Source organism: Gambusia affinis, linkage group LG09 (genome assembly GCF_019740435.1).
Source record: "Gambusia affinis linkage group LG09, SWU_Gaff_1.0, whole genome shotgun sequence".
Taxonomy (NCBI): Eukaryota; Metazoa; Chordata; class Actinopteri; order Cyprinodontiformes; family Poeciliidae; genus Gambusia; species Gambusia affinis.
This window is the reverse complement of record NC_057876.1, coordinates 23,186,692-23,198,384: the sequence shown is the minus strand read 5'-3', so window position 1 is coordinate 23,198,384 and position 11,693 is coordinate 23,186,692. Positions and strand designations below refer to the sequence as shown.

Sequence of the window (11,693 nt, the reverse complement as noted above, 5' to 3'; positions counted from 1 at the left end):
AAGACACTGATTAACATGATAGAGACTGAAGGTACCGTTTTCCTTGGAGGGTAGCCGAGCGCAAGATGCTGTCATCTTACTGAAGATTTCCAGAGAGGTGACCGTCATTCACAGCACAGATAAGAAGGATGTAGGAGGGGTGAGAGAAAACGATGCTGTGCTCAATCAACAGAAGAAAAATGAATCCTCTCTTAGCATTATAGCTCAGTAACTCTTTCTTTCCCCGTTAAAAGGGATCCCTTAGAGCCAACATGAAATTTATATGCTTTGTGTTGAACACTTAATTAAATATTGATTACAGATTTATACAATTCATCACACCAAACTGAGTGGCTGTCATAGGCTGTTGTTGAAATGGAAACGAGTCCAGAAAGTGGCAGTGACTGCTGCACACCTCGCACCTCCTAAAATGGTAATTTCTTTATTTTTCTGTCATATTGTGAAGTATCTGTTAAGTCCCTAAGGAAATCACACCTCCATATGTTCAAATAAGCTATGCATAACTATTTAGACATTTAGTTAAAGGGATGTGACAATATCAAGATGGTTTCCCTTTTTTTTAATCCAAAATGCTGCACAATTTGCACAGATGTCGCTACAGAAGGCAAAAAAGTTGCTTGAATCCTGCTGAGCCATGTAACATATGCTTGTTGCTGAACATTTGTTTTTATACTGAAAATGCATGGCAGTTTAAATTTGATTTTTTAAAATATCTTTGGTTCTTTTAAAAGTAATCTAATAATATTAACACATACACTGCAATAACAGTTTTTAGTGTAGTTGAATTTCATTGGTAACACAATGGATGTAAACTAATATGTCTGTATTCTTGTTTCAGAAAAACATGTAAATAATAAATCTATCCTGGATATTTTTAAAATTGTTTGGAAAGTATCTGAAGCTTTGGCCTTGAAAGGTTTGTTTTCTTTCATTTGGCTGGTGGCTTCTATTTGTTGCTCTTGCTGCTTTACTGTTGTATAAAGATTTAGCTATCGCAGTTTATTTATTCTTAAACTTACTCATGTTTTTGTCCTTATAGATCTTTAGAGAACTGTAGAAAAAAACACATTGAAGCCACCAACTCAACTGCTTGATTGGGATAGACGCCAAACAAAAAACAACTTTCCATTCTCACTGTTATGAACGTAAACTTTAATTGCAAACGTTTTTATTTCTGAGTTTTTGGCAACAAACACTCCCGATGGGTCCAGAACAGGGATCTGCAACCTTTACACTCCAAAGAACCAGTTATGCCTTCATAAAGGTAAATATGACTCGCTTAGAGCTGCAAATGTAATATGAGATATTTTAAATGTCCAATAAAAACTACTATTAAAGAACCAACATCTTTATTTCTTTCAAGATTTTAAAATAAAGATAAATGTTAAAAGTTTTGTAAAAAGTTTCTTCTTTAGCAGATCCCTGGTGTGAAGTGAAGCAAATGACAATTACGTTAAAATGTACGGTGGAGGATCTGTAACGCTTTGGGCCTCTTTTTCATCCAAATTCAGTGGGAGCCCTTTAGAGTTCATGGCATTGGTCTCACAAACTGTTTTAAGAAGCATAATTATTGGGTCCTTACTCCAAAACACACAATAGAAATGATTGACCAGAAACACATTCAATATTCTTCCAAGACCGTCTCAGTCCACAATCTGTTACAAACCCTGAGAGGTGATCTAAAGAGAGGACTGTAGAATATTAAAGCATAGATGTCAAACTCCACACCTGGACGACCACCATCCTGTTCACCAATCAGGTTCTACCAAGGTCTGCTTGTGACCCAGCCGTTTGATTCAGAACAATGCAGGACATTAGAAGTGGAGGACTGGAGTTAGACTCATGATTTAAAGAGAGAATAAAAAAGAATGCAAAAACATTTTAGAATACGACAAAGTGCTTTTCGTATTGCATAAATATTTTTTTGGTATGGTATTACCAGCAAAGTTTTGGAAATGGTTCGTCTCATATTTACATCTCACTGAAAAACAATTAAGTTGGATTCTTCCACTTTCTTTTCGGTGTGATCCTATGCTGCTGTAATGAAAGATTGCTTTATTTTAAGGTGATTTGCTAATCGATGTGCCAAAAATGTGGCCTGCGCTGTATATCAACATCCATGCAAGTCATGAGTCTGGGTATTCCACATCGGAAGACAGCCTGCGTTTAGTTACACTCATCACATACTTTATCCAGCTGTAGTAAACAGAAACCCGGGTGTACACGCCGTACTTCCCTTCTTTTGCACATTCCTCCCCCCAACTTACAATCCCCGTCAGGAACCAAGTGTTAAGGTAGCTCTTAGCGTGAGGACCTCCGCTGTCGCCCTGACAGGCATCTTTGGCCACATTGTAGAATCCAGCGCAGAACATGACAGGAGTGATCCTTTCGTTGCTGCTTTTTTTACACTCAGTCTGATCTATGAAGGGAACCTCGATCTTCTGCAGAATGTTGGAAGTGAACCCCAGGAAGCGAGTGCGGCCCCAGCCGCTCACCGTAGCCGGGGAAGGTTGCTTCACCAAGGCCTCGATGAAAGCCATGGGCCCGATGCAGATCGGTCGGACCGCTGCTGAGAAGCTGATGGGGTCTTTGAGGTAGAGCAAGGCAATGTCGTGGTTGTACGTGTCTAAGGTTGCGTTGTAGCGTGGGTGTGCGTGTTCCTCCAACACCTCATAGTCTTGCTCTCGGCCCTCCGTGATTTGAGTATTATGTTCCCCTGTTGGCAGAGAAATTTAATATGAATTAAGCTCCGTACAAATTAACCACCGTTTGTGCTCTTGAAAAGAAATCATATGAAGTACAATTGACAGCAATAAATAGAAAAAGAAATAAAATTTTTCTGCATGTACAGTGGCTTTTACAATTTCTGCCCACCTGGGAAAAAAAAGCCACTAAGTAAATTATATTGTTGCAAAGAATCTCACACCAGAAAATCCGATTTAAAATTGAGTAAATGTATTTATCAGGGAAGAAAGGGAACTGGAAAGGGCTGTATTGTTGCAGATATTTAGCTTTAAATAGCAGCTCAGTGTGTCGTCTGTGATTCTTACCCACTCTGACTGAGAAGGAGCCAGTCACCTCCTTCAGACAATGAGCAGCAGTGATGACCCAGCGCTCTGAGAGGATGGAGCCCCCGCAAAATAACTGACCACTGGGTTTTGCTATCAGTCCGACCTGGAAAAATAAAGCTGATGAACACACTAGGGGATAGAAACAGAATCTGGATGCCACAGTGTTCCTGATATTTGTGCGTCTAAACGGTACCTGCCAGGGAATCTCTCCTGGAGCGACTAACCTCCCACCAACTATACGTTTGAAAGGTGTTTGTGGCTCCAAAGAGATGTTTTCAGCGCGATTGAATTCCAATAAAAGCAGGTCACTAAGAGACTGATTCTGACCAAAGTCATCATAGTCATACAAATCCAGATCTGGCTCTGTGGTGCTGGGTGCTGCTGCAGGCGTCATGTTGGTTGGAGACGTGGCGTTCAGGTGGTCTGACAGCCCAGGGTTGTAGAAAGACCTTACGACTGGCTTCACAACGGTTAGTCCAGTTTTCCCACAGGGGAATTCAACTGATAAAGAAGGAAAAGAGGTTTTAATAGGAACCAATTCTACTTTTTCATGATATTCAGCTGTTTAACTCCAAACCTGTTGCTTTACAGCTGACCCCATCCGACATCAACTCATATCCTGTCGCGCAGAAGCATTTTGCCCCAAAGGTTCCTATTGTGCCACAGAAATGTTTGCAGTCTCCATTGTTTATGTCACATCTTTTTTGTAAGACTGTGTAGACAAGAAAAAAAGAACCGGGATTAAGCTTCTCCTTTCACACTGCCTTCAAAGACCTGGCGCTAAATCCTTTAAAAATGTCTAAGAAGTATGGTATTCATTTTTTATAAACTCACAAGAATCAATTACAATTTTAGGAATTTCAAATATAGCTTCGTTTTTAATAAGATTTTATAAAGAAGTTACCTTTTATTTAGCAACACCAACCCTCAGATTTGACCAGCTTTCCCACACATCACTACAGCTTGATCCTGCCACCAACATGTTTCATCATGGACTAATGTGTTCAAGCTAATATGCACTACCTATAAAATGTGGCATGTATTGTACTATTCAGGCCATATTGGGTCTCATCTGTATTTATTACACGTCTTGTGACAAACTGCACTTTGTATGTCTGTCATCACACATTTGTTTATTGCAATTAAAAAAATTATTTTGCTACCTATCATGCTGCAAAAGAAACAAAACATTTTCAGTTTGACTGCAGCTCACAAAACATTCAGTCGTTGTTTTCAGAACATTGAGAAAGACAAACAATCCAATACTGTAACCCAAAGCCAGACTGATGCTCAATATGAGTCTCTGATTCAATTTAGAAACAATTTAGAAACAAGAGAAATAGTTTTTTCATTCTTTGACACTGATACCTTGCTGTAAACAAATTTGGATTGTATGCCAGAGAAAAATCAAATTTTCTTAGGTAAAAAAACAAAAAACTTGAGTGGGGCTAAAGAAAAATGCCCTCACCGATCTCACAGTTTGTGCCAGTGAAGCCAGACACACATGTGCAGATGTAGTAGCCCAGATGGTCTTTGCATGACCCCTGGTTCAGACATGGGCTCGAGGCGCACTGATTGCCATCTGAAGAAAGTCAAACACAGGATTTAAACTTTTTGTCATCCATGTTATCCTGAAATAAACACTTTCTTCTACCTAAAATATCAGATTGAAAAGATCCCTTACCTACATATGTTGACCAAAATGCCATCTAAAACACAGAGTAAGTCATGACCACGGCCACAAACTATGAGAATTTGTTCCAAATATAATGATAAAATACTCACAGTTTTTTCATCATTCTCAAATATCTCCCTGGCTTCTTCCAGGTTACATTTCTCTTCTATACATTCTCTTTCCAAGTTTCCCTGCAGAAACTCCTCGAACATCCCAGCGTTCTCACGTTTGTGTCTCTTGAGGAAGCTGTCGGCTGTCTTCTCAGAGAGGAGCACAGTGTTGGAGGCTAGATATAAAACACAATACACAGACTGGGTCTTCTTATTACCATTAAAAATTTTTTTTTTTGAAAGTTGTTTAATACCTGTCGAGCCAAGGTGAAAGTCCAAAAGCAGCAAAAACAGAAAAGCTCGTGCCATCCTAACTTTTAGTGTAAATCCAACAGAAACACTTTGGGCCACAGCTCCAAAGTACAACCCCGTGTTTGCACACTTGGACTCACAATTTGATGTGTGCTTGTTCAGAGAAAAAGAAAAACAATCTGCCTGACTGAGTCAACATCCATGTGAACAAAAAATTGCAGTTGTATCAAATGTGTTGACTGACAAATAATGGCAATGAAACAATGTTGAGCTACAAGTCAGTCAGGGCAGGGAGAGTGCATACTGTTACAGAAACTGAAAAGGTTGCAGGGATCTTGTGAAACTTTGTCATGATTTCTCTTTGCTTATGGAAGCAAATTAACCCTTTTTTTCCTTGATTTTTTCTTTATGGTTTATCCTAAACTGCTGGAGCACAAAGTAAAAGGCCTCAATGTGAGACATTGAGACATTTTGCAGAGAGAAAAAAAATCTGCATAAATAATAAAAAGTAAAGGATAAATATAGCACAATTTTACAAATTGCTCTATATGTATTTGTCACTAATATATGATTTGGATTGGGTGACATAACTGAAAAAAGCCACCCAATGCTTTGTGTTTTCTTCATGTTCACAAGTTTTAAGAAACTAAAATAATGGACATGAAAAAGCTTGTTGACAATAATAATAAAGTGTTTTTTTATTATTTGCATTAGTTTTCATACTAATTGTATACCGTGGTGACATATTTGAATAGTGGTGACCATTATGGAACAGAAAAACAGTTTTGTATTAAATAAATATAACTTCATTGAGGTCCAGGCATGAATTGAGCAGGACTTTATTTAAAAAAAATGTTTTTTTTTCCAATGTTGTTTTTTTTTAATGGAATATTTATATTCTCAAAAGGAAATGTGAATTAAATGTAAATGCTGCCATCTCTTTAGAAAAACCTAAAATTTAAACATCTCTAGTGCATAAAGCCAAGCCAGAGGAATTTAAAAAATGTACTTGGAAGGATTTACCACAAGGTGGCGCCACATCACTTGTCAGACGAGGTTCACTGCAGAAACATCAAGTCTCACTCCTTTTTCAATAACTGAACTAAATCTCTTCAGAATAGTTTAGGAAATACACAGTTCAGGATATACTGTTGCATTGTCTTTCATGCTTTCAGTTTATGGTTCACATAATATAACTAAATTCAGATGGCATTAAGAAGATTTGATAGAAAAACCTCCACAGAAATATTAGTTAGTATTAGTTCATGATGAACAAGTCCAAAAGGTTAATGACGACAGTAGTTCTTACAGCTGTGTAAATGCATAAATGGAAATTGACAGACTGAAAAAGTCGGCATCTGTTTATTGTGTGGATATTTTTACTAAAATACATTGTAAATTAAAATACTTTTTAATGTAAACATAAAAACTTAGTTAAAAATTTTATTTGCTCGTTTGTTGGGACAAATTCAACTCCACTGGGTCAAATCTTTGCTCTCCAGCTGGTTGTGAATGTCTTTCATTCACAACCAGCTGGACACATAAAGTTCACTGCATGTCTGAGTTTAAAATCTTTCTGTTCACCTTCAGAGCTTTAAATGGACCTGCCCCTATATATACCTCAGACCTGTTGACCTGGCATTACATACCCATCCCTGATACAGTTATACAGTTATTGTTTTGAAGGGAGATGGGACCTGTCCTGTCAGTACCCAACACATTTCATAGAACCGATGTACCTGAGATCAAAAGTGTTTATTCTGCACTATTCTTAATTTATTTGCCCATGTTAGAGAACAGTATGTAAAGTATTAACAATAAGATATATTGATAATTATTTATATTATTTAAAGCAATCACAAGCTAAACATCATGTGAACTTACCCCAAATTGTCCAATGTTTTTTCTTTCTACCTGTTGTCCTCACACCCTCTACCGATCATTCAATATGGTCAGTCAATACTCGAGACAATGATGCATTCAGGGACCCTGGATGCTGATTCAGCATGCCAGCTAAAGATTTAGCTGTGGTATCATTTTCTGGTCCTGTGTATAAGATGAAACCCATCACTGACTGTGGAATCCCCCCACAGGGAGTCCAAAGTCTTCTCAAGTGTTAACAACTATCGACTGCAGGCATTTTTATTTCCCTCAATCGTTTAGAAGCTAAATAATTCATGCTTGAGTAATTAACGCTGTCTACTTGATGCAAGAGCTTCTCAATCTCCACGCACGACAAGTATCAGGGTTCAGTTGTAGTAAATATGTTTGTTTATAACATGATTTCCAAACTTTCAGAGCTTTAAATAACAGACTTTCGCCACAGCTGATGTCCCCCGTTCAACAAACCCTGCACTGCCTTCCCTGAGTCATATTTCTAAATCTAAATCTGTTGCTGAGCCTCATGGAGAGCATGTGGGCTTCATAATGTCATACTTTCCACACAGTGTAAGCCCAGTTTAACAGCAGTGAGGACAACGACCTCGAAATGACTGGGCTTTCAGTCTTCAGTGAGCAGAAAAAACCCCAACATTTTTTCTCAGTAATTTGATGAAAAATCATGAAACGTGCATGCTGACTTGACTTTTTTATTTTAGATAGAGTGAATGTATGAATGAAGATAATATGAAGTAATCTGTAGATAATTATTGATTAAAGAAGATCTCCCAGACATGTCTGTCTTCCCTTGTTCTTTAGCAGTCGGGGAGTCTGCATCCACTCCAATTAGATTAGTCCCAGCAGTGGAGGTCCATGTCAGGGCCTCGCAGAGAGTGAAATCTCTGATGTTCGCTCTCTTCTATTGATTGTTTCTGAGTTGCATCTCTTGGGATGTGGGGGAGTTCAGGCTGCCTAGGTTTACTTTTGTCTGTTTTATTTATTTTGGTTTTTTTTTCACCAGGAACGTTTTGTCGTTTACAAACGGGTCATGTTTTGTTCTGGTAAAACCATTTTCTGTTGAGTATTTTGTGGATGTGACTCAGGAGAATCAGATAAACTACACCACAGTTGGAAACATTGAGTCGGTGCTTTGCAAATATATCATACACCTCAAACCTTTGCACATACTTATTTGTGTTATAATTTATTTTAACTTTTTCTTTTCACAGAACAGCTGCATTGTTAGAATTAAGAAAGCAATTTATCTAGTTTCTCCCACGTCAGAGTACACCTTTGTGTTGGTCCATCACTTAAAATAACACTTAAATAAATTGGAGTTTGGGGTTTCAACATGTTGAAATGTAAAAATGTTATCATTTATTCATAGTCTTAATTTCTTCACCTAAAGTGCAGTTGAGTTTTGACACCAGTGACTGAAGATTTCGCTGCCTAATGGAAAATATATTACAGTTTGGAGAAATGTCTCTTCCAGTGACAACTGCAGACGAGAAATTATAATTATTACAAGGCAAACTACAAAATCTCACTTGGTGGTGAAATAAAAACAAACTCTTTAAATCAATTTATATCAAAAGTCATACTTACATTGCTGTCAGAAAAAAAAGGCTTATTTTAAATAGAGAATAAAAGATTGAAGCTTAAAGTGACTGCAAATACATTATCACCTTCCCTCAGGCTATTTTGTATAATTAGCTAAATGCTCTGGTGCAAAAGATGGATTCCTGTTAATTACTTGCATCGTCACGCTGTGATGAACAGTTGCTTTTCGAACACAGAGTCCCAAAGTGAACAAATGTCACACCTTCAGCTCCAAACCTTCAAAGTCAACAAATCACACCTGATTTAATATAAGTAGCAAATAGTTTTGTTTTTTAATTAACTTCTTTTTTTTTTTATTTACACAGTACAAAACCAATACAATAACCTACACACCATCCCATTTTATGGCTGCATGATTAAAATTAGACCAGGAGAAACCCGAAAATCTCCTTTTCCCTGAGCGGCATTTGGCATCAGTAGGTAGGAAACGGTTCCTTTTAAGAGGAAGCACCCTTTGGCAGGGCCAGACTCAGCATGAGCGGCCATCTGCCTCATCCGGTTAAGGTGAACTCAGAGCACAGAAAGAAATGATGAGCAGAGAAAAAAGGCATGCAGCAAAAGAACTTACTGTTTTGGTCTGATGACCACAAATCTGAAGCATGCAGCCAAATTCAAGCCAGTTTACTGAGCTGATAAGTTTTAGACATTAGGCACTTTTTTAAAAGTTGTTTTCCCAAGAATGTATTGTCTGAATTGTATTTATTCTTTAAGTTTAGTAAGTTGTTTTTATGCGTTAGTCTTTTAGCTTGTGATCCTTTACTACCATGCTGCATGATTTTCACAATCACCTTGGAGACTCATCCAGTAAAACTGCTGAAGCACGACTGCAGCGACACGACTGCAGCGACACGACAAGGATCTGACAGGGAGCAGGGGACACAGGTGGGATTATATACACAGGGAGATAAGCAGAGGAAACAAGGCTGGAGACAGTTAAGGGGAAGATACAACAACATTTCATTCTAATGTAGAAACATACACAAAAAACAAATCCTTAGACCTTTTTACTGAAACCTGGTACACAAATAAACTTGATTGATCCCATCAAACGCTGATGTAGCCTGAATAGGAAGTGCTGCCTCCTGATCTTGATTTAATATTTCTAATTGTAAGATTGTTGTTTCTAGCTAGTCCTTTCCAGCATTAATATTGGATATTGTTCTGCACAACTTGATAATATTTTTTATGATTACAAAACTTATTTTGAGAGTGAAATCTGTCTGACCTTCTTGGGAGCTTTGTTGCTTTCCTCCTTTTTCAATATTTTTCATTCTTTAAAAATGTGACATTTTGCACAGTCTGACTCTGGATCAACATTTTCTTGCTGACTGTGATGGACCTTTGCTAAAACATATTTGTCTTCTACCTAGATACCTTGGGACCTGAACACATAAAGACAGATAAACACAATTAAAAAGTCAGCCTTCTATCACCTGAAGAACATTTCTATGATTAAAAGACTAATGTCCCAGCAAGATCTAAAAAAACTTATCCATGCATTTATCTTTAGTCAAACTGATTACTGCAACAGCTACAGATTATTGCAATATTTCAGTAACAATACTGAAATATTGCTACTGAAATATCAGTGTTGTGTTCTCGTTTATACTTGACCTGTTTTCATCGTATCAACTTTCCACACCTCCCAGGTCTTCTGGTTCTGGTCTACTCTGCATCTCCAGAATCAGAACCAGACATGGAGAAGCAGCATTCAGTTTTTATGCTACTCAAATCCGGAACAAACTTCCAGAAAACTGCAAAACAGCTGAAACACCGGTTTAGAACTCTGCTTGTTTAGAGTTTCATTTGATTAATAATAACTGGAATATTGATCAATATATTTGATGTATAGTTGATGATGATTATTCTTTTTTTTTCTCCCCACCAGGGGGTCTTTTTGTGGGCTCCAGTGTCCCTGATATGACAGTAGGCTGACAGGATGATGATTATTCTTGATGATTTTGATGATGGCATTTGACAAAATGTTTCATAATTAGAAAAATGCTTAAAAACTATGGTATTATGTTTTAATCAAGTAAAGCACAGTGAAAAGGCTTGTTGCTGAAATGTGTTTTGCAAATAAATTTAACTTGACTTGGGCACAGACTTACGTAAAGGCTTTGGCAGCCAGGTTTTTAACTTTAGCATCACTGTCATGTTGTTCCAGATAAAGATCTACTTCTTTGTCTGGTTGATTTCTTCCTGCACCTGAGGCTAAACCGCATTGTTTTCAGCTTCTGAAGCTTTATAATTTTTTATTAGCAATGAAATTATTGCCATTGATGTTTTGTGCAGAGGGCTGAGGAGAGTTCTGTTCTCCAGCTGTCATCCAGCATATCCCGCTGCAGCTGCTGAGTCAGAGTTTATATTGCTGAGAATATCGAGATATGCTAAATTACTCTGGTAGAATCTACTCATAAAAATACAGAAATTGAACAATTTGACAGATATAAAAAGGTATTTTAAAACCAGCAGGTGATTCTCAAAGCACTAATAGTGGAAAACCTGGTGCTGAGTAGCTGATCAGTGGAAGACTGATGCATCTCTTGGCTTCTGTATCTTTACCCCACACATTTATTATGATTCACTCAAATATTTATTGCTGACAGGTAGGAAAGCAGCTGAAATCTGAAGAATAGCTTTGAAAAGTATCCAAAAAACCCAAATAACGATTAAACAAACCATTCTAACACTCCTGGGTATTGTTTTATTAATTTTTTTTGTTTTAGTTTAGCTGTATTTTTATTTCTCAAAATCCTGTGTTTGTTTTGTAATTTTGTGACTCTTCAAGACTGGATAACAGTAGAAAGACATTAAAGATTAAGTTTCAATCTTTAAAATCTGCATTTAAAGAGTTAGAATTAAGAAAAGTAATGAATATCTGTGGTGATCACAGTGGTCATTTGAAAAAAATGAAAAAATAAGATTAAAAAATACATACACATTCAACATTTCTTGCTTGCAGTTCAGAGACTGAACATGTAGGGAAATTTAGTATTTGTTTACATGTCCTTCCTCTTTGGAGGATTCTTCCAAAATTAATGTTCAAAACCAAGTCTGTCTGGTTTCCCAACAAAGACATTTTGG

At 37.3% G+C, this 11,693-nt stretch overlaps 1 protein-coding gene across 1 annotated transcript; it reads right to left on the bottom strand.

The window, feature by feature from the left end:
- Positions 1-119: 119 nt before the first annotated feature.
- Positions 120-5,294, bottom strand: f9a (coagulation factor IXa). The gene is made up of 8 exons (XM_044127196.1): positions 5,111-5,294; positions 4,857-5,032; positions 4,756-4,780; positions 4,540-4,653; positions 3,649-3,783; positions 3,265-3,572; positions 3,051-3,174; positions 120-2,716 (listed from the first exon to the last, which is right to left on the bottom strand). Exons 1-8 carry the CDS (start codon positions 5,163-5,165, stop codon positions 2,127-2,129), a joined length of 1,527 nt encoding a protein of 508 aa, XP_043983131.1. The 5' UTR covers positions 5,166-5,294; the 3' UTR covers positions 120-2,126.
- Positions 5,295-11,693: the final 6,399 nt, after the last annotated feature.